This window comes from Elgaria multicarinata, chromosome 20 (genome assembly GCF_023053635.1).
Source record: "Elgaria multicarinata webbii isolate HBS135686 ecotype San Diego chromosome 20, rElgMul1.1.pri, whole genome shotgun sequence".
NCBI classification, from domain to species: domain Eukaryota; kingdom Metazoa; phylum Chordata; class Lepidosauria; order Squamata; family Anguidae; genus Elgaria; species Elgaria multicarinata.
The window spans coordinates 17,573,393-17,596,644 of record NC_086190.1 but is presented as its reverse complement, the minus strand read 5'-3'; the positions used below and the strand labels follow the sequence as shown (position 1 = coordinate 17,596,644).

The following is a 23,252-nucleotide window of genomic DNA, read 5'->3' as shown; positions in this document are numbered from 1 at the left end:
CTATTGGGTAGGATCCAACCTACGCTCTACTGCAGAGTAGACACCCATGGAAACTAATGGGATTCAAGCGAGTTGTGGCTAAGTTAAGTCCCGACTATTTCAATGGGTCTACTCGTAAGTAGGACTTTAATTGGGGGGACTTTGCAAGCAGGGAACTTACCTGTTGGGTTGCCTCTGCTGAAAAGGTCCTTGGGAGAATTATCAGATGCATTTGTCCTGAAGGAGAGGAGGCTGTCCTAAACTGGGGGGGAGGATGGAGAGGGGGGGGCGACCCCCGGGAATCTTCCCCTGCAGAGAAGGAACCCCGTTTTCCGTTGCATTTCCCTCTTCTATTCGCTTCCCCGCGCCTGGCTTCAAACCGACGGAAATGCAACGGGGGGAAGCCAGGGGGGGTTCGCACGGCCGCCGCGGAAGCCTATCTGGGGGCCCCGGCAGGGACTCCGCGAGGAACGCACAGAGAACTCAGTGGCGGCTGGTGGCTCCGAATTCAGTGGGGCTGCGAATCCGCTCGGGGTTTCAATCACAACCAGCCAATACTCCGAAGGAGCGAGGCAAGGTGTTGAAAGCATTTGTGGGACTTGGGTCCAGCTCCTTTAGAGTTCGGACTGAAACCCAGGATGGATTCACAGCCCCATTGAAATCGGAGCCACCAGCTGCCACTGAAAGAAGCCTTCTACTGAAACAGACCTGCAATCTCTTTCACCCTGTATTGCCGACACTGACAGGCAGCGTTTCTCCAGGGTTTCAAGCAGGATGCTTTCCTAGCCCTACTTGGAAATGCCAGAGAGCAAACTCCAGAACTTTCTGTATGCAAAGCAGGTGCACCGTGTTGCAGCCCTTCCCTAAGTTTCTGGTCCTCATAGTTCTGGAGAAAGCACTAACTTAAATAGGGACATAGGAAGTTGCCTTCTATCAACTCAGAGTCTTGGTCCTTCTAGACCAGTATTGTTGACACTGGCAGGCAGCAGCAGCTCTGTGAATTTCTCAGTCCCCCTTCCATGGACACAAATACAACCACTGTCTCAGAACCGCTTCCAGAGGGGCGAATTCCTGGTTTCCGTTTCAGAGAAGCCCTAGGAAATCTGATCCAGAGAGGCTCTGCTTATGAGCACACGCCTCCATCCCCTACCCAAAGATAAAACACGGATATCTTCCCACATGGAGAGCATGGGCACAATCATATGCGCTTTCAGCATGCACAGGTGCACTGTTGTCCAGAGACCCCAGCCTCCCTAAGCTCTCCAAGCTGTGCTCCCCCCCCATTTCCTACACAGGAGGGGAAATCTCAAGCCAGGGGTCCCAATCCTGCCACCTTAGCTTCACTGTCAGTGCTGCCATGTGTCATGCTTTGCCCTGCTCCCCTTGGGTTGGAAGGTGTTTCAGGTGATCAGTCAGAATCAGACTCTGAAGCAGAGGAGTCGGCGCCAGACACAGGCCAGCCTGGACCAGTGGGGGAGAAAGCTCTCACGGGCTCTTCACCAGCTGGGAGCAAACCCTCTCCAGAGCTAATCTCCTCAAGGGCAAATAATACACAGTCCATGGGAAGCCAATATTCTTCCGAAGGGGAGAGCACGGAGAGGTTAGCTGATCCTAAAATGCGCTACAGACTAAAACGGGCAGAGCTAAAAGAAGGCGAGAGAAAGTCAGCCCGTCTGGCATCCCGTCAGAAGCCGCCTCAGAACTAGTCTCTTTGAAGTTAACGTGTTTTGGGAAAGGGCTTTCCGTTCTTCTGGAAAGGACAATGGTCTCACTTAGTTTGCATAGTTTTGCCTGAAACATTTTATTAAGTATGTGCTCTCATTCTCTTTAAAGACACTCGAGTACGAAAACCACAAAACCAGAGGGAGAGAAGGCTGTGTATTTTAAGGCACAAAGTACATCTAACAGATAAACCGACTGGCACCCGTACAGCCATCAGAAGGTGCAACTCTTTGGCAGAAAATGGCACAGATTTCAGCATTTGGGGTAGGGGTTAGGGTGGTGTAGTGGGGGAAGGTGGGTTGATCCTTCAACACAGAAAAGTGAGTCACGTCCTGCTAGCGGACAGCCCTCCATCACACAACACTCGCTAGAGCATGAGGTCTTCCCAGCGCACGGCTGACGCCCAAAGGCACTCCAGCAAAACGACCTCCTTCATAGGCAAAGTTTGATTGACCCCCGAGAAGAACCCCTTTCTTAGGGCGGCCGTCGAAACGGATGCATTTAGAGGCTTGATCAATCAACTACAGGTTCGGTGCCGTTGAAACGGCAAAGGGGAAAGGAAACAGGGTTGGGGAATACAGACATTAGAAGGGGCGCGTTCGGTGCTGCGCATGTGACGCTCTAGAGAGAAGAGTTTAAAAGCAACGCTGTTCTCCGTGAAGGTGCGCAACGGTTCCGAATTCATGGCGGGGGAAGGTCTGAGCACCCCCTCAGCCGTTCACGTGCGTTTCTCGATTTCCGCCTGGATTTTTCGCAGATGATTTAAAAAACGGCACTTCCTCGACGGGACGGAGGGAACAGGGAGGACGTGGAAACCGTTTTTTCTCCCTCCCCAGGCCTGAACGCCGAAAGAAAAGGGAGTGAAAACACTCAGTAAGGACGAGGTGGACCAGCCTTGTTAGCCACATCTGGGTAGGGCCGTGGTGGATCCGGTGTGTCGATAGTCTGGTAGGCGCTATGGTCTTGGCCGACATGGAGAACGCCTGCAAAGGAAGAGCGATAAAGCAAGAACATTTAGCATCACAGATGCCACAAACCAGGTTCAAATCATTCCCAGAAGAGAAGACGTAGCTTTCCTTTCTGCCCAGGGGCTTTCTAGGTCAAGGTTGGGTACAAGGTAGGTCTCTAGATGTTTTGGACTTCAGCTTCCACCCTTGGGGCATGCTAGCTGGGGCTTATGGGAGTTGAAGTCCAAAACATAAGAACACAGGGAGAGCCATGCTGGATCAGGGTTCATCAAGTTCAACGTTTTCTTCATACAGTGGCCAACCATGTAGGATCTATTTTCTGTTCACCGGTGTTCTAGGTAACTCAAGGCACGTTCTAGGTAACTCAAGGCGTCTTGCTCAATGTCCATTGCCCGTGGGATTTTAATTCCTCAATCCAAAATAGGGCTGACAAGATGTGGTACCCTACGAGAGGCCGCTTTACCTCCAAATTGGGGGTGGTCAAGTTACGGTTCTCTGAGTGGTTTATTTGGTCAGGTGTACTTGGGAGGTGCATTTAGCGTTTATGCCATAACAAATGCGACAACCTTTAAGCAATTCTCTGTTGCTTTTGCTGCAACACACTAAGGCTGTGTTTGTACCCCTCTGGAAATCCTTTATCTGTGTGTTCTGGGGTCAGCTGCCCCATCTTAGATGGGGGAACAAATTTATTTACGGAGAACACGTCCTATTGACAATTATATAGCTGCAACAGCTAAACGGAACCCTGAATCCAGAGACCGTCTACCTCAGAACTTCAGAGCCGCACTGGATCTGACCGACGGCCTCTCTGGTCCTGTGTTCTGGTCCCACGGTGGCCCAGCAGATACTGCAATGGTAGCCCTCAAGTAGGACGAAGGGCAAAATAGCACAATCCTGTCGCGTTCCCCAGCAAATGGTATTGAAAGTTCATTTCCCCTAAACCTGGTGGTAATATATCGCAATCTCGACTAGCAGGCATTGTTCCCCCTTATCTTATCAACACTAAATGCCAGAAGAAAATAAAGGCCGCTGTTGGCACAGGCCTGGTTTATGGGCTTCTCAGGAGTGTACAGCGAGTCACGGTTAGCAACAGAACGCTAGATTAGAGCAGGGATTGGCAACATGAAAACCAAAGCATCTGGAAGCTCACAACTCCCATAATCCTTCACCACTGGCTATGCTTCAAAACGGCTGATAGGAATTTTAGGGGAAAAGCATTTCAAGGGCCACATTGATGGATGATCAGGGGTCTGGAAACAAAGCCCTATGAAGAGAGACTGAAAGAACTGGGCATGTTTAGCCTGGAGAAGAGAAGATTGAGGGGAGACATGAGAGCACTCTTCAAATACTTGAAAGGTTGTCACACAGAGGAGGGCCAGGATCTCTTCTCGATCCTCCCAGAGTGCAGGACACAGAATAACGGGCTCAAGTGACAGGAAGCCAGATTCCGGCTGGACATCAGGAAAAACTTCCTGACTGTTAGAGCAGTACGACAATGGAACCAGTTACCTAGGGAGGTGGTGGTCTCTCCCACACTAGAGGCCTTCAAGAGGCAGCTGGACAACCATCTGTCAGGGATGCTTTAGGGTGGATTCCTGCATTGAGCAGGGGGTTGGACTAGATGGCCTTGTAGGCCCCTTCCAACTCTAGTATTCTATGATTCTATGATTCTATGATTCTCCACTCCTGGGCTAAAGGAACCCTTCATGCAAAGGTGAGGAATCTGTGAGGAATCCGGCTGGACATCAGGATCCTGGCCCTCCTCTGTGTGACAACCTTTTAAGTATTTGAAGAGTGCTCTCATGTCTCCCCTCCATCTGCTCTTCTCCAGGCTAAACCTGCCCAGTTCTTTCAGTCTCTCCTCATAGGGCTTTGTTTCCAGACCCCTGATCACCCTGGTTGCCCTCCTCTGAACATGCTCCAGCTTGTCTGCGTCCTTCTTGAATTGTGGAGCCCAGAACTGGACGCAATACTCTAGATGAGGCCGAATAGAACGGAACCAGTACCTCACATGATTTGGAAGCTATACTTCTATTAATGCAGCCCAAAGGTTTTTTCTTCTGTTTCATTACAAGCTTCTTTGGAAAGTATATTTTAATAGAGCGTGCATGTACACAGTAGGGAAGAACAGTTACTGAATCATGGGGGCCCCTCCCCATCTTTTAAGTACAGCCCCTGCCACAACCAAAATTTGTTTTTGTGGCAACAGCACAGACAAAGCTGGCATTTTTGCCTCCAAATTTCGGCAGCAAATAGCAGCAGCAGCAGCAGCAGCTTAAAAGGGCAAAATTTAGGTTTAAAGCCTTGTTTCAAAACTAAAATTGGGCTTCTTCGGCCACCGTAGTGCTTTGTCACCAGAATTTAGTGACAAAACAGATTTGTATTCCTGCTGGGGCAGGGTACCATTTCCAGGAGGCTCAATGAACTGCCCAGAATGCGTCAGCTTTTGGGAGGTGTAGAAACGTAATAAGCGAACGAATGAAAATGAAAGTCGCCCACCCTTAAACTAAATGCTTCCTTTTCCACACTGGCAGCTGTCTCTGACTCTGTCCACTTTACGGAACTGCCCAGGAAGTAGACAGGAGAAAAGACACAAATATCGCACAGTGAAATTGAGAATGCAAAGAGACTATGTTTCGGAGATACAGTGTGGCTTACATGGAAGCTGGTATGAAGAACAGGGAGCGTGTTTGGTCACGATCCGCACGGAGATCAGGGTGAGGCTGTTTGGCTCAGCTTTCCAATCATGCCTCCTCTTGCGCAACTAACCATCCCACTTCTGCCACCATCCATAACCACTTCCACCACCCCACCTGCTTTCCCCCAACTTTGGTGATTTCCCAGCTGTGTGCAATTTCCCCCCATTCTGAAAGTTTGAAATCTCCCTTCCCCAGGCTACGCTACTGGCAGTAAGAACTTTAGCTAGAACATGCTGGTATTTGTTGCCTGCTTCTTTTTGTCTTCGGGCCCGCCCATCCCTAAAATGCGGCCCCCGAGAGCTTCTCCGGAATAGAATCTGGCCCTCGGGCTGAAAAAGTTTCCCCACCCTTGTTTTAGAGGCCAGCCAGCATCGTGGCTGCTGCAATGTCAAAATCACGTTTGCCCGGGTAACCGTAGAATGACTGTCTTGTAGGGGGTAGAAGCGAGTCGGGAAATACTGATAAGAGCTGAAGCAGAGCCAAGTAAGGTTAAGGGGACATTTTGTACAAGAACAAAAGATGGGATGGAGAGAAGGAGAGAGAGAGAGAGAGAGAGAGAGAGAGAGAGAGAGAGAGAGAGAGAGAGAGAGAGAGAGAGTCCTTTGGAAGAGACGATGGCCTCATCTCTACAAGAAGCAGGACATGAAACATTAAGGAGCCAAGTCCAAATTCTTCCCAAATGTCCTTGACTTAATAAAGATTCTTTTTATGGGAAATTGCATCTGAGGAGCATTGTCCCACGATGCTAAGAAAACGGTGCATAGATCTGAAACTGCAGTTCCCACTGGGACGTGGTTGGAGCACTGAACGTGGACATGTTTTGAGATGTGGTGTTCTGCACTTCCCAGCTTGGGCGTGGATGTCGTATCGACCACTTATTAGCGCCAGAGGAAATGCCGCTCAGGGTCTTGAGCGCCGCTGGGCAAGTCACGTTCTCCTTTCCTCAGCGGGTCCACCTTCTCACTGCCATGGTCACCCGCTGCTGTTGTACCTCCTCCTCTTCCTCATCAGGGATAACCTGATGGACAGGGATCACCTAGCCTCAGTCGTCTATGCTCTGGTAAACTCCAAATTAGATTACTGCAATGCCCTCTACGTGGGGCAGCCTTTGAAGACGGTTCGGAAGCTGCAGCTTGTACAAAATGCAGCGGCCAGATTGATAACTGGAACAAGGAGGTTTGAACATATAACACTGATTCTGGCCCGCTTGCATTGGCTGCCTATATGTTCCCAAGCCCAATTCAAGGTGCTGGTTTTAACCTATAAAGCCTTACATGGCTTGGGACCACAATACCTGACGGAACGCCTCTCCTGACATGAACCTACCTGTACACTGCGCTCAACGTCTAAGGTCCTCCTCTGAGTTCCTACTCCGAGGGCCTTTTCAGTGGTGGCCCCCCAATTATGGAATGATCTCCCCGATGAGGCTCGCCTGGTGCCAACATTGTTATCTTTTCGGTGCCAGGTCAAGACCTTTCTCTTCTCCCAGGCATTTAACAGCAGTTAACAACGCTAAGTTTGTTTGTTTTTAATGGACCCCAGAACTGTCGTTGTTTAAAATGGATACCGTTTTACACGGTTGTTTTTATATTTTGGATGGCTTAAAATTTGTATACTTTTTAATGTTCATTGCTTCAACTTTTGTAAACCGCCCAAAGAGCTTCGGCTATGGGGCGGGATATAAATGTAATAAATAAATAAATAAATCACGGCTCCCACTTGCTTGCTCGGCAGGCAGAGAGCCAGGGAGCGAGGAGGCCGTGGCGTCTCCTCCTTTTCCTTCACACCACCACTGTTGTCAGGGCCAGAGCGAGAAGCAAGTGAACAAACAGGTTGCAACGCTGAAGAAGAGGAGGCACAACTCCAGGGTGCTCTGGTCAGCGTCCGCCGGCCCTGACTATAACCGAACTGTAGCAATTGCCATCGCTGAACAACAGTGAAACCTCAACACAAGGTGAAACCAGCGTTAGCGTTCTCGCAACGTTGTTATAAATAAGTTTCCCAGCTGGCAAGAGAGAGATCACAGCCGCGGAATGAAAAATGAAGATGTTCTGTGTTTATAGCACTGTTCTATCACACCAGAGGGAGGTGGCATATCAGTAAGTGTGCAAAGAATACGTGAAGGGGTTTTATTGCCCAAACTCTCCCTTACACACAAAATAGGATCATCAAAGCCAGCCTTATTTCTCACACCGCCTCTCTGAGGATGGCATCTGCCCATGTACGGACTGGAGAAACAGCTAGAGTAAGGAAGGCTGAAGGCTTTACATCCAGGACAGGGGCAGGCCTCCGCGTGTTTTTGCCTACGACTCCCATGATCCTTCACTATTGGCTGTGCTGTCTCAGGCTGATGGGTGTTGAAGACCAGAACATCTGGAGAAACGGAAGCGGCTTATCAACGTTTAGGCCGTGTTTACATTTCAAGCTTAAACCATTTTTTTTTTTAAAAAAAAAGGTACTTTAGAACTGTAGCGGGGCAAAGAAAGTGTAGTTTGTACAAGGAAGTAATATTTATTTCCTTCCTAAAAAGACAGCTACAGTTCTTAAGACCTCTGAGGCCCTTGGAGAAGCCACGAGGGTGAAGGTGCTGGGAGTTGTTGCACGGGCAACGTGACCCTGCACATCCGAACGGCCCGCATGGCCGTCAGGGCGGCCATCTTGACCTCGGATACGTGGCCTCCTCTAGCTGTTTTGAGCGTCTAAAAATGGGGAGGAAGATGGAGGCAAGAGGTTGGCGGGCCACGTAAATGTTTCCAAAATGGCCAACGCACAAGCAAGGGAAAGAAATGTGCGAACGAGAGGAGGAGTTGTTTCAATAGCGGCACACAAGGGGTATGGAGGTGGAGTGAACACCACCGCGGGCAAAACGGCTCTCCGGCGAAGACTCCATGTCTGGAAGGGAAGAGAAAAATCAAAAATAGGAAGAATGCGAATGGAAGGAATAGAAAAAGGTTCACAGAAAGAGAGAGGAGATGGATGGATGGAATGAAGGACAGATGGATGGTACAGGCAAAGAAATTGTTGTGATCCTCCAAGAGAGCTTCGACTATTGGGTGGTATCGTGAACGTAAAAAAGGAATAAGTGAATAAATCAGGAGAGGAGGGTGGACGGACAGATGGAGAAAGGACAAAAGGAAGGAGAAAATGAGAGGAAGCGTAGCAAAGGAAGACCGAGCCGAAGACCGTCCCAGGCTGTGTCAAGAAACGTGGAGGGAATCCCTTGCGCCAAACACCGGACAATGTGTCTCCATTGGCCACCGACGGCGGCCTACCTATGTTGAAGGCGTACTCGCCTCCCCTCTCCCGGTACATCTGGTAGGCGAAGAAACAGGACAAGGGCTTCAGGAGGAGGCTGAAAATGGCCATGCCGGTGCTGAAGCGGACGGTGTCGGTCAGATGCGAGGCCAGGCGAGGGTAGAACAGGCTGAAATTAATGATGTCCATGAAGATCGTCAGCAGCAGGCCGGTGAGGAACTGGAAAGGAAAAACACACACACAAGGAACACACAAGCTGTTGGTCTTCAGGAGTTTCTGATTTTGTCATTTTTTGCAATTATTATTATTATTAAGAAACATCATCTTAAAAATTCTTGATTTTACATTGATCTGGATAGGCCTGCCGGAAAAGTCTTTTAGTCTTTATTATTAGCGGTCTTTCATTTATAGGTTTTCCGATTTAATTGAAGTATTTTTTAGCCTGCTCCTCAGCCAAAACAAAAACAAGCAAAGAAAAAATCCCTCCCGGAATGGCTTGCAATCAATCGGTGAAACGAGACAGTCCCTGCGCAACAGCTTACAAATCTAAAAATAAGGGGGAGAAAAAGACACGGCACGCAAGGAAAAGGGGATGGGGAGGGAAGAGGAAAAAGAAGAAGTAGGTTGTTGGCAGGGCCATTCCACTTAGGCCCTCTAAGTCTAACTGGAGCAGGCCCAGATGTCCCCTTTGTCTGCTCCTATTTCCCTCCTTTCTCAGAGCAGTTGTCAGCTGTTGTTGTTGTTATTAAATCTATATACCACTCAATCAACAGATACCGACAAACCTCAAACCAGCAATAAAACACCCACCCAAACAATAAATGCAACAATGAAACTATCAGGATGTGAAAACATTTTAAAATATTAAATAACCCACAGTAAATATAATAGCCAAAGCATCAGACTAAAGGTCTGGTGTCATCTTTAATGAACCTTTAATAATTGGGGACTCAACCCTTAATTTATTCATCTATTAAAAGCCTTCTGAAACGGATGGATGTGTGTGTGTGTGTTGCGGCTTTCCAGATGTTGCTGGACTGCCAGATGTTGTTGGACTCCAATCAAGCCTTCACCGTTGCCTAGGGCTGCTAGGTGTTGTGGTCCACCGACATCGGTAAGGCCACAGGGATACATTTGGAATTAACACACCAAAATGCATATAAAATCACCACCTTTGGCTGCTGCATTGCATTCAGCTTGGTTGCTTCCTTTTGCACTACATGCATGCAACTGAATGTTCACAAACAGCACAGCTTCTGTGAGAGAAGGGAAAAGGTCAGCTTTTGGCTTGGAGGAGAAATCTCACACAGGGCTTAGAGAGGGGACGGGTTATGTGCTAGTTGGCAGGGAAGAACCTTTTGAAGACGGAGATGGAAAATTCTTATGGTGATATGCCAAGACTTGGTTTTCCATTGACACACTTTACTTCCAACATTAACCCACACACAGCGGAAAAAAAGTTTTAAAAACCAACCATGAGAATAGCATCAATGGAATCTCTCTGGGCCACTGCCCAAACACCCACGGCAAGTGTGGTAAAGTTGCCCCATGCATAGGAAGTAGGTAACCATTCCACCATGCAGGCCCTGTGGAGGAAAGGAAGAAAAGAAAAATGGGACAGAAGCAATTCCGAACACACCTGGCATAAACCAATTTGAAGACACCTGGGGGGGGGGGGAAGGTATATAAAAATGGCCTTTCCCAAATCAAATGTGATTTATGTGCCCAAAACACCTCTCCCAGTGTCTGACTGGCTCTCTGCCCCTCCTGACTTTTATTTCTTAAGAATATTTGAATTATTTGTAAAACCGCCGCGGTAGTCAATTTACGAACGGGCAAGCCTCTCGCTAGGGTGGCCATTTTGTGAGAGCGCCCACTGTTCTCTCAAAATACCCCCATCGGACCAAAGAAGTTGGGGACCCCTGTATCTATTAAAAAAACCATTAAAAGCAACGTTTCCATCCACAAAAAGGAAAAGATTAAAAAAAAAATAGGAAGATATTGGATGTTTTTTTGTAACAATAGAGATGGTCAGACAGGAAGCTTTTGGCCCACTTCCTGTCTCCGCCTCTTCCTTGTTGCTGACTGACCACAATGCACCATAGCGCCCTCTGCTGTTGCATGTGGAAAACCCATTTTACCAATCATGTGGCAATGAGTCCCTCTTTGATGCGACTTCGCTTGTAGTTTGTCATTCCCCCTCACATCGCTTTCGTAGATGACCTGACATCATTGCGAAAGAGAGTCATCACAGGACGTTATTTTCCATTTTTAAAAAACAAAACTGAACTCATCCTGTGTTGTCGTCGCACGATTCACGAGTGACAGATCCGGAAATCACAAGGGAGCAAAAAAAACCACCACTGAAGTTCACTCACCATGATGTAAGCAGCCAGTGTACCAGAATTATAGCCTGTAAGCAAAAATGAGAAAACAATGCATGCAGTATTTTTCACCAAAACAGCAGAAAAGTATCTGCCCCAAGTATCTTACAGTGTAAATTCGCAACACCATTTTTTGAGTTATTTGATTTTCACACACCCAAAAATGGCACTCCAGGCGGCTTAGACAAAATTAAAACAATACGTTGAAATGCAATAAAAACATAACAATTAGAGAATAAAGTACAAGAATAAAATAAAAATTATACAGCGTTTTAAAAAGACACCAAAGAAGACACACAGACCTCTCTTGGAAGGGGGTGACGGAGGTATTGTATCAAAGGAAATATGCCTGTGTATACCAGTTGCTGGGGAACATGGGAGGGAGGGTGCTGTCGCACTGTGTCCTGCTTGTGGGTCCCTGATCAATAGATGGTCGGCCACTGTGTGAACAGAGTGCTGGACTAGATGGACCCTCGGTCTGATCCAGCAGAGCTCTTCTTAGGTTCTGAAAATTTGATTTATGTATTTATACATACACATACAAACACACATCCTTAGGGCCAACGTGCACGTCCCACACAAAACAGCCCTCTTAGCAATTTCGCACCAAAATGCAGTCACAACCCTATCGTTCTGTTTCCTCATGGCGCAACCTTAAAAATTTAAAAATGACTCAATTCATTGAAAAGCAGGAACTGGCACAAGAACCAGGATGTTTGCGTTTTAAAGGCAATGTGTCATTTTTTTGACCTAGGGAGAAAGAAAGAGACAGCATTCAGATCTGGACATTTCAGCTGGCTGTGCCGAAAGAAGGGCAGGGGAAACAGGGCCATTCCATCAGCTTTGTCGAAAGATCTGTTGATGCTTTCCTCTGCCCTGCCCGTTCCCTCTTCCTTTTGTGTCGCGTCTTTTTAGATTGTAAAACTGAAGTTTAACATTCCCCCAAGTTTTCTTCATTTCAGCAGCCTCATCAAACTAGAACAAAAGTAATTCTGTTACAGCTATTGTTAAACAGCTCAAACTCAGAAACCCTTGCAAATTTAGTGCAAATCACTGTGTTGAATTACAACAGATAATTACAACATGGGACCAGGATACGTGAGAGAGCGCCTTCTCCTTTACCAACCTGCCCGGTCACTGAGGTCTTCCGAGGGCCTGCTCCTGGTGGTTCCACCTAGATCCATCCTCCGATTGGAATCCACCAGGGGAAGAGCCTTCAGCGTGGTGGCCCCCCTCCTGTGGAACTCCCTGCCTCTGGAGGTCAGGCAGGCTCCGACCTTGTACTCCTTTCGGCGCCTCCTGAAAACATCTTTATTCCAAGAAGCCTTTCTTTAACATGCAGCCTTGGATTACTGTTATTGCTTCTTTTTAAATTTTGTTTGAACTGTTTTTATTCTGTTTTTATTTTCATTTTACCTTGTACACCGCTCCGAAATTTTTCAATGGGGAGCGGTATATAAATATTCTAAATAAATAAATAAATAAACAGATACCAACTTATCTTCTGCCCATGGTATTCTTAAAATACCTCTGAGCATGTGAAAATACCCTTTCCTGTCACATGCTTAAGATATTGTTTTAATGACTCCAAATACCGTAGATGTACATAAATAGAATTTTGGAAGAGCCTTGTCCAGCTGCTTTGAAGAGCCAGTTTTGGCTAAAACATGGGGCATGAAGTTAAGATGCAACCTCTCCAGAGACATTTGGCATGCCTGTTTTCTATGCCAGTCATACGGAATACCACCATGTTAAGCCTTTTTTAAAAAGCCTCAAGCATAAAAGGAAAACATTTAAGTTATTTATCATTTTGACGGCTTAGAGAAACACAAGTCTGGTTATATTAACCACTGAAGGGTGTGTTTTTTGGTGTGTGTGTGTGTGTGTGTGGGAGGCTTTTCTAGCTAATATGTAGTGTTCATTATAATAAAAACCTCAACTAATTAAAAATCGACGCTCCCCTACAGTGATACGAGCGTCTCCAGAGGCGAGCGCAATAAACAGCGAGGCTTCTGTGCAAACGCAGGCTGCATTTTGCAAACTTAATTGCCCCCTTGCAGCTTCCAAAATTAAAATCGGAAAGAAGGGGGGGGCGAAGTCCACGCACGCGGGGGACACGGCAAACCTTTCATAACCTTGCGTGAATTTCTTCAAGTGCCCGAGAAAATCCACAATTCATTTCTTCCTTTTTTTAAAAAAGTGAAAGGACACAGGAGGAGCAGGGAACTTTCGCATTCCTTGGGGCCTTCTTAAATTCTCCCTCCCTTTCCCGGAACATAATCTGGACAGCTTCTTTGCCAGTTCTGGCTCCAAAAAGCCGAGAGGCCCTTTGGGATACGCCGAGACGCCCTTCGAGATAGCATCAGGGGGAGATACGTACCACGCATATACAAAGGACAGGGCCTTCTCTGTGGTGGCACCGCTGCGGGGACGATGCACGCCGAATGACAAAACTAGCCTGTGCTCTAGTATGGGCTAGAAGAAATCTCGAACCTACAAAGGTGGCAGTCCGCATGAGAATTGTAGAACGGCTATCTTTTCCCTTTGGTTGGGGTGCTGAATTCAAGTTCTCGGAGGCCACATCTGTGGTGCGGAGGGCTGAAGGCCAAAGAAGGCGGGGCTAAAACATCCGAAATGCCGGTGTAGTTTAGCTTAGAGCTCTTATTGCCGGAAACGTAGAAGCATTTCAACCTTTTAGAAAGGGGGAAATCTGTACCAAAGACAAAACATCCGAACTGTAGGCGATTGGGGAAAGGGGTGTGGCTAGGGGAAAGGGGAGGGGCCAAGTAACCCCCCTCACCCCCCCCCCAAGATAACTAAGACAACAGAAGAAAGGGACTTAAGGCACAATCCTATGTATGTATAGACGGAAAATAGTCCTGCAACTCCCAATGTGTCTTAAAGATAGTACCCTAAGTAAGTAAAGCCACTTTTGACTCTGCACTGAAGGAACAGAAAACCCGGCATTTGGGAGGCACGGAGAAGCGCCGTGAATTTGCATTCACCAATTTAAAAGAATGTTGAGACAGCAGGTTTTCAAAACAATTTGAATTATGCAAAAGTAGTCATCCAGGTCAGTAAAAATAATATCCAAGCATGATGAACCATGAACAGAGAGAAAGAGAGAGAGATCCGTGGAACACTAGCATATTTACTAGAACACAGATGAGTGAATCACTTGTTTCTTTTCCCTGGAAATCCTGAAGCAGCTCAGTCAGGTAAAAGGAATTCAGCCAAGAACGGATGTTTTCCCCCTCACCCTAACTTTCGGTTTATGCGAATCATTGCAGTTTCCTCGTAACGTACTGAAGAAACATTTGGCACATATATTCTCACAAAATCCTTGATGTTTGAATGCCAGGTACTTGATGCACCCACACGCATGAACACCACCCCTCCGCCCCTGCAAAAAGGAAACAGGACTCATATTTATCTAGCCTTGAAAAATCCAGTGACTTCTTTTCCCGGTAGCAAGTAAAGAATGTAGGGAGGCCACGTTTATGTCAATGTTAAAAGTGCAAGAATGTCCTTGATGGATCAGGCTAAAAAGCCACTAAGCCTGTTCCCGGTTTCTACCAGCGAGCCTAAGCAAGAACGGAGCAGAGATAGCGTTGCCTTAGCGTTTGTCCAAAGCAGCTGGTAATTCACAGGTATACTACCCCTAAATGGGGAGGCTCTATTAATTCCCCTTGGCTTCATGGGGACAGACTCGTCAGAAAGCCATAAAGACTGATCTCTTCCGGCAGGCCTACCCAGTTGAATTTTAAGATGCTTTTTTTAAAATGGGGTGCTGCTTTTAATGATGCACTGGTTTTAAACGTTTGAATTAGTTGTATGTATTTTATGGTGTTTTTATTTGCTGTACCCCACCTCGATCCAGATATTATTATTATTATTATTATTATTATTATTATTATTATTATTATTATTTGCCATGCCAGCAGCAATGAATTGAGGGTGTACATTTTAATCTGCAAAGCAAATCTTAAGGCTGCAATCCCATACGCCAGGGATGCAGGCGCCGAAATGCAGATTCCAAATCCGGTTTCCTTGGCTCAACCAGGGGAGGAAGAGGAAATGAACAGGGGTGGGTGAAGGCATTAGTAGCAGTGGCCACATCCACTGAAGCCACGTGGACCACGGAAAGCCTGGTGGAAGCAATTTTGTCCCACACCCAGATTGAGTTCCACACTTCTGATGCATCTACTTATCTGGGATCGAGGCCTATTGAATTCAAGGGGCCTTACGTCCGAGTAAGATTGCAATCCTATGCATGGCTAGCTGGGAGATCCTTGGTGCTGTAAGACTTCTTTCATAATAATAATAATAATAAGTTACCCGCCTCTCCCTCTGGATCAAGGCGGGGTCCAACACAAATACAAACACCATAAAATACATATAACTAATTAAAACATTTTAAACTAATACATTATTAAAAGCAGCACATTATTAAAAAGGCATCTTAAAATTCAACTGGGTAGGCCTGCCGGAAGAGATCAGTCTTTATAGCTTTCTTAAACTCCGGAAGACTGTTAAATTGACGAATCTCTCCCGGTAGGTCATTCCATAATCTGGGAGCAGCAGAAGAAAAGGTCCTCTGGGTACTAGTTGTCAGCCTTGTTTTTGTTGGCTGGAGTAAATTTTTCCCAGAGAGCCTGAGTGTGCAGGGCAGATTGTACGGGTCCTGCAGGTAGCTTGGACCCAAACCATGTAGGGCTTTAAACATTTTATACTTCGCCTGGAAACTAATTGGCAGCCAGTGAAGAGATTTTAGAACTGGTGTGATGTGGTCCCCCACTCGGTGAACCAGTGACCAACCTGGCTGCCATATTTTGAACTAGTTGACGTTTCCGGACTAGGCACAAAGGTAGCCCTATATAGAGCGCATTGCAGAAGTCGAGCCTCGAAGTTACCAGCGTATGCACAACCGTCTTTAGGTCTTCTAACTCCAGGAAGGGGCGCAGCGGGCGTATCAGCCGAAGCGGATAGTAGGCACTCCTGGCCGTCGCATCTATCTGGGCTATCATTTGGAGCGACGGATCCAGAAGCACCCCCGAGCTGCAAACACAGTCTTTCAAGGGGAGTGTAACCCCATCCAGAACCGGTTGACACACCTCCAAACCCAGGTTGCGGCCTCTGACAGCGAGCCCCTCCATCTTGTCTGGATTTAGCTTCAGTTTGCTTTTCCTCCAGCCCATGACCGCCTCTAAGCATTCATTCCGAGGAGACACGCTACCCTTAGCTGACGCTGTTGTCGAAGGCACAGAGAAATATATTTGGGTGTCATCAGCATACTGATAGCACCCCGCCCCATGCCTCCAGATGATCTCTCCCAGCGGTTTCATGTAAATATTAAATAGCACTGGGGAAAGGATGGCATCTTGTCATCACCAACTGATCCATCACAACCCTCTGATTTCCATCTCCCTTCATTTCCACTCTCTATTTTTTTGCGTTTCACATACAAAACACCCCAACGCTGAACGTTGGTGATCAAAGCCCTTCTGCCTTCAACCATGCCTTGCCCATGTGCTGGACTACAACATCCACCATGGCTGGGGATGATGGAAGCTGCAGCCCACACATCTGGAAGCTGCCCAGGTGGCCTGATCTCGACTTGGACAGGAAAGAAACATACACACCAGCTCTGCTTAGATATGTCAGCTCTTTGTTTTGAGTGTGTGTGTGTGTGTATGTGTGTAGGCGTGCATAGAGTTTATTTTAAAAGAAATGGCTCTGTTAATGACTAACCAGGCAAACAAATCCTGGCCCGGAATCGTAAATTTATAAAGCCTTTGGAATCAAGGCGATTCTCAACGCTCTCTCACAAATGCCACAAACCCAGCCGAAGTTCATACAAAGTGTCGCTGGTGAGCTTCTTTCGGCTTGACCTCAAATCAAATTTCCCCTCCAATAAATTGTATTTCTTTTCTTTTTTCACACAAACTAACTGAGACATTTTCTGCCTTAGACACGTGAAGGCAAGGGGAGACAAACGGGAAAAAGGAACACGGAAAAGTTCAGGAGAAAATACCCCCAGATTTTCCAATCTCTGGAAATATTTCCCCCTAATTTGTCTGTTTCCCCCCCCTGCCAGACCTTCACATCTCTTCTGCGGCTTCTGGAATTTCAGCAGACACTGCCCGCACGCTTGGAAATACATTTGTGAGTTAACACAGAGAAACAAAGTCCCCTCCCTGCATCTAGAAAGCTAACACATTAGGGAGGAAGTGTCCAGCTTAAAAACAACAACAGCTTGATGTGCTAGATTTTTAAAAGCAGGGTGCTCTTTGGGGGGAAATGTTTTAAAAAGGACCTCTCCCACTTGAAATATCCAGCTTCGTAATTTTGTTAAATGCACAGTTTATGCTCACTAGGGATTCCTAGCATCCCCATTTGACAGAAGGGAGAAACCGATTTCAGAAAGTGTTTTTTCTGAAATTGTCAGAGGCGGGACTTGAACTCGTGTTTCAGAGTTCCCACTTTGTATCCACATTGTCCTTCTAAGCACTACGGGTCGATTCAGACACCAAACTACTGTTAAGGAAAAGGAAAGCCAGCATAGCGCAGGGGTGTTGAATCTTTTTCAGCAGGGGGCCACATTCCAGTGGTGGGCGGAGTCAAAGAAAAGGGGGTGGCGTCAAAAAGACGAACATATTTTTGCTTAAAGCTCTTAAGGGCAGGAACTAAACCTTTAGAAAGGCATTTCCACCTTACAGAATGGGGAAAAAACAGCCCCTATGATATAACAAAGTGTCAGAATGGACTGACAGAATTGACTGCGATCTGCCGACCGAACAGAATTGGAAACTGTGGTTTGACGCCAGCTTGCAAACCGTGATTTCAGCTAACGACGGCTACCCTGCAACGACCAATTGGATAGGACATTTTTCCAGCTGCTGCTCTGTCTCTGGAGAGCATGAAAACAGCAGCGCTGAGCAGATGGAAGATGACAGGAGAGAAGCAACTAGAAACCGTGGTTTGCTTCTTCATTTGGAAGCCCGTTTGGATCAGACGGAGGGTCTATCTAGTTCAGCACTGTTTGCACAGTGGCCAACCAGCTGTTAGCCAGTGACTAACAAAGCAGGACATGGTGCAATAGCACACTCCCACCCATGTTCCCCAGCAACTGGTACACACAGGCTTACTGCCTCGGATACTTGGTTTGGGTTCTAAACAGCGGTTAGAGCAAACCATGGTTTGGTGTGACGCAATGGATGATTGGAACTCTGAATGAGACCATTCCCATCCCTTAATTCGAATAGTTTTGAACACCCAGTTTTTCTAAAAAAAAAAAAAACAATAAAAAGGGGAACATGGCAGCAAGATTAGGAAACAGAGACACTGGGTCATGCCTGCATTTTGCCAGTGGGGGTGCGAAAGGCACGTGACTGCAACACCCAGCATGACAGGAACTTCCTGCGCAAACGTCTCCGTGGGTGTCTCAGCCCCGGAACCCGAGTGTGCAAGGGTCCGTCGATTTAAAAAACCCAGGCACAAGAAGGCACTTGTTTTAAAAGAGGAAAGGGAGGAAGTGGAAGTGAAACTGGTAAAGGATTCCTGGCACGCCGACATCCTTTTGCACACACACACACACGTGGCGTAGCAGTTAGAAAGTTGGACTGAAATTGGACTTCTAGTGCCTTCTGGGCCTTGAAGCTCACTGGGAGACTTTGGGCCAGCCCTTGACTCTCAGCCTAACCTACCTCACAGGGTTGTTGTGAGAATCAAACAGAGAAAAGAGTGACCTTTCTTGCAAGTGTGGGGGGGGAAACCAGGCTGGATATTACCGCTACTATTTATTATTACATTAACAATAAACAACACGGACATTTGTGCACAAACCTTAATTGTTTCCCTCACTCTTAAGGGGCTTCGCTTCCCGCACACTTTTCAGCACACACCTGCTTTCCTCTGAGAACATGAGTTGCAGAACATGAGTTGAAAACCCCACAATTTGTATGTCATCTGAGCATTATAGAGGGGTAGGCGACCCATAGCACTCCAGATGTTTTGGACTTTCACTCTCTCAATCCCTGACCGTTGGCCATGCCAGCTGGGGCTGATGGGATTTGGAGTCCAAACCATCGGCCCAGCACACAAAGGGCTGTGGTCGGCTCACCCCTCGCAAATGTACGGTCTCTGCACAAATGCACACGGTGTGGGACTCATGTTGGCCTACCTTACAGGGCTGTAAAGACGGGATTAAAACATCTGGTCAAACACACACGCACACCTCTCACCACTTTATGTCGCAGGGCATGCCTTCCTTCATACTTGCTCACTTATTGATTTATTTAGGGTGCAATCCTATGCATGTTTAGGCAGAAAAAAAGGTATTTTGTAACCTGGTCCTCAGCCGCCCCCAAAACCCAGCTCCTGGACCTCTTTCCACTCAGTCAGTGAAACAAGACAAGTCTCTATCCTGCCAGCTTACTAAAAAAAAGAAAAAGAAAAAAAGTACACAACACACAAGGAAAGAGCGATGGGGATGGAAAAGGAAAAATGTCTGTCCCAAGCACCCACACCATTGCACACCCAGCCCGGTCCAGGAGTCTTTCCCCCCTCCTTCGCACAAGTCGTTGTCACATACTACCTGCCTCCCCGCCCCGGTGCCTAGCACCCCCCCATCTCTTCTTCTCAGGCACAGCCCTTGCACAACAGGTTCGCATCCAGTTACACAAGCACCCCCCCAAACACACACACACACCCTTGCTCTCCACTTGGCTTCACACCTATGCTAGCTTTATCTTAAAAACAAGAACTCACTAACTCACTCCTCTCTCTCTCTCTCTCTCTCTCTCTCTCACACACACACACACACACACACACACTTTCTCTCTCATATAGTATCATACACACACATTCCTTCTCTTTCTCTGTCTCTCTCTCTCTCACACACACAAAGTTTGGGACCCCCCCAACACATCCCAAGCATTCACGCCTTCTGTGGCACACCCTTGCTTTATCCTAGGGGGTACCCTTTCCCCCCAGACCCGCTGTTTGGGACTCCAACTCCCATAATCCTCGGTCGCTGGCCCTGCTGTTTGAGGCGGATGGGCATTGAAGTCCAAAAGATGTGAAAGGCAACACAACCACACTCCCCTTCCCCGGGCCTTGCACCCCCGGCTTGCACACTCTTTGCACACCCCGCACGCACCTTCAGGTTGACCGCGGGCACCTCCATGCTCGCGCCAAGAACCTGGCGCTCGAGCAGAGCGTTCACACGGACGGACAGACGCCCACTCCGCTCCGGAGCCTCTGGGTTCCTCCTTCCTCTCCTTCTTTTCAGGCCCGTCCCCGCCCCGTCCAAGCCCTGCCCGGACCCGTGACTCCCTCCCCGGGCAGAGACCCGAGACTCCTCCTCCGGGAATGGAGCCGGAGCGAAGCCCCGGCGGCTCCAGCAGGAAGCGGAGCCGATCCGGAGTGGCGCCGCTTGGGGGAAAACCCGGCGCCCAGGCGGCTGGATCGGGCTGAGCGTTGCCATTGAGCATGCACAGAGAAGTGCGGATTGCAGGGCAAAAAACTAAACAAAAAAACCGCTTCTAAAGAGGATGGAGGAGACTCTCCTTCCTTGACTCTTTAAATATTTTACTTTTCTTTCTTTCTTTCACTTTTTAAACGTGACTTTATATGTTCTCACAATATCCTGCTTTTTGCCTCTTTTTTTTTTTATCCTCACAACACCCCTGTGAGGTAGGTCAGGCAGCTGAGAGTCCGCGACTGGCCCAAAGTCGTCCGTCCGCTGCGGCTATTGGGCGGTATAAAAATGTAATCAATCAATCAATAAAATAACTAAATGGCTTAGATAAGGCTGCAATCCTTACACAGGAGTAAGCCCCTTTGAACTCAGGGAAGGCTGACTTCCAGGACTCAAGAACTAGCGAGATGATGCAGTGGTTAGAAACAGCGCCCCTCTCTATGGCAGCCTCCAGATGTTTTGGACTTCAAGTCCCATCAGCCCCAGCCAACAGTACTGAGGGATAATGGGAGTTGTAGTCCAACCCCCCCTGGAGGGCAATAGGCTTGGGTACAATGTCCAGCGAGGATTGGGGAAACAAATTCAAACCTTCCCTCCAGCTCAGCCGTGAGGCTCCCCGAGTGCCGCTCTCCGGCTGGCCTACCTCGCAGGACGGTTGTGAAGATAGAAAATAAACAAACCGGTGCACGCGGCGTCGAACGCCTTGGAGGAAAAGTGGAGCGAACTAAACGCAACGAACTGAAATATCTGTCTATGAAAAGGACTTTTGGGAAGCCCCACCCTTTCATCTTGACAAATACGTCTCTTGCCGTGAGACTCTTGATATACAACAAGAAAGAACTCTATTCTGTGCCTGACCTTTTCAACAATATGCCCTCCAGACATGACAATTAGAACTCCCATCATCCCCAAGTATGCTGGCGGGGGCTGAGGGGAGTTGTAGTGCAAAACATCTGGAACACACTCCTTTTGCCCACTGCTGCTTGATCTGGGTCAACAGCTGGCAGTGAGAATGGCATCAATTTGCACTCAGGACCGAATCCTTTCTGTAGATTTGTGTGTGTGTGTGTGTTTTTAAAAAATATTATTACATTTATATCTCGTCTTTTTTCCTCTTGTAAGGAACCAAAGGCGGCTTACCTAGACCACCTCCTCTCCACGTGATCATCACAACAACCCTGCGAGGTCGTTTAGGCTAAGAGTGAGTGAGTGGCCCAAACCCACCCAGTGGGTTTCCATGGCCCAGCGGGGACTAGAACCCGGATCTTCTGAATCCCATTCCGACACTCTAACCACTGCACCACACTGTTAAGCCTTCGCTTGCTTTCCTCCCCTTGCCGGAAACCTGCAGCTGCGTAGCGGCTTCCATTTTCGAAAGGCACCCCAGAGTCCCCTTTGCCCTCGAATAACGGGCTCAAGTTAAAGGAAGCCAGATTCCAGCTGGACATCAGGAAAAACTTCCTGACTGTTAGAGCAGTACGACAATGGAATCAGTTACCTAGGGAGGTGGTGGGCTCTCCCACCCTAGAGGCCTTCAAGAGGCAGCTGGACAAGCATCTGTCAGGGATGCTTTAGGGTGGATTCCTGCATTGAGCAGGGGGTTGGACTCGATGGCCTTGTAGGCCCCTTCCAACTCTGCTATTCTATGATTCTATGATTCCATGCCAGTTTCCGCAGCGAGCAAATTTCTCCTCCCCCACGTGCCCACCCAGCCTCAAACAGCTACATGATCTGCATGTGTTCTGCACATCGCCTCCCCGCGTGTGGCGGCCAGCGGCCTTGTGACACCTTCCCACGCCGCCTATTTCGGCAGGCGCGATAAGACAGGACGCAGGGAGCCCTGCGGAGACGATAAACAGCCCAAATTACGAACAGGGCAGGAGCGTCCTTTTTGTGTAGAGATAAGGAGCCCTTTGGAACAGGAAGAGACGAAGCCCCGGAGCTGCCCTGCGTGCGAGAATTCCCAGGCTGCGTTCTCCAGGTAGCAGTGAGACAGACTTTAGACCGGAACCACTGGAGAGCTAGTGTGAGCCGGTGTCAACAAAACTGAAACAGAGGGTCGGGCCTCATAACACAGCAAACGTGTATGGGGGGCGGGGACATTTTTCACCCCCAGGCTAGATCTACACTACTGCTTTATAGCAGTATTGAAGCGTACTGATAACTGTTGGGGCACAGGATCCGTTCCATGTTCAATGTAATATCCTGCTTTTTATTCCACATTCGTAATGTTTTGGCACAAGCTGTGGATCTGGACCCACTCTCTCTCTCTCTCTCTCTCTCTCTCTCTCTCTGTGTGTGTGTGTGTGTGTGTGTGTGTGTGTGTGTGTGTGTGTGTGCGTTCCAGTGGTGGGTGGGATCGAAGGCTAAAAGGGGCGTGAACAAAGACCTGAAAGACCCGCCTATTTTAGCTTCAACCTCTTCCTGCCAATAGCCTTGGGAGACGTGTTTCACGCTTGCAGAACCGGGGGGGGGGGGGGAAACACACTAAAGCTGGAAAATCCCCAAGGATCCCCTGGTGAAAGGGGGTGTGGCCAAGAAAAGGGCGTGGCCTTTGCAGGATCCTGCAGAAATAAATTCGGATGCCAGGAGGGCTGGATTTGGCCTGCCGCCCATTTATAATGCAAGATCCTAACTTCAACGCTGGTTTGATGGCTGCCTTATACGGAGTCAGGCCCTGGGTCCATCTAGCCTAGTATTGTCGACACTGACCGGCAGCTGTGGTTCTCCAGGCAGGAGTTTTTACAGCCCTACGTGCCAGGGA

At 48.0% G+C, this 23,252-nt stretch overlaps 1 protein-coding gene across 2 annotated transcripts; it reads right to left on the bottom strand.

Moving 5' to 3' along the window:
* Window positions 1-1,761: 1,761 nt before the first annotated feature.
* AGTRAP (angiotensin II receptor associated protein) lies at window positions 1,762-20,291 on the bottom strand. Of its 2 annotated transcripts, XM_063145092.1 has the most exons (6): window positions 20,168-20,261; window positions 19,356-19,443; window positions 11,002-11,036; window positions 10,098-10,209; window positions 8,641-8,842; window positions 1,762-2,684 (listed from the first exon to the last, which is right to left on the bottom strand). In XM_063145092.1, exons 4-6 carry the CDS (start codon window positions 10,200-10,202, stop codon window positions 2,572-2,574), a joined length of 420 nt encoding a protein of 139 aa, XP_063001162.1. In that variant the 5' UTR covers window positions 10,203-10,209; window positions 11,002-11,036; window positions 19,356-19,443; window positions 20,168-20,261; the 3' UTR covers window positions 1,762-2,571. The 2 variants fall into 2 exon arrangements, with proteins under 2 accessions (XP_063001162.1, XP_063001161.1); XM_063145091.1 differs by lacking the exon at window positions 19,356-19,443 and having other exon boundaries at window positions 20,168-20,291.
* Between the last annotated feature and the right edge of the window lie 2,961 nt (window positions 20,292-23,252).

Coding starts and splice junctions, on each gene's coding strand:
- AGTRAP (XM_063145091.1), bottom strand. CDS start 20,194: ATGGAGGTGCCCGCGGTCAACCTGAAG. Junction 11,037..20,167: donor TGCCCGCGGTCAACCTGAAG/GTGCGTGCGGGG, acceptor TTTTGCTTACAG/GCTATAATTCTGGTACACTG. Junction 8,843..10,097: donor CCATTGATGCTATTCTCATG/GTTGGTTTTTAA, acceptor TTTCCTTTCCAG/TTCCTCACCGGCCTGCTGCT.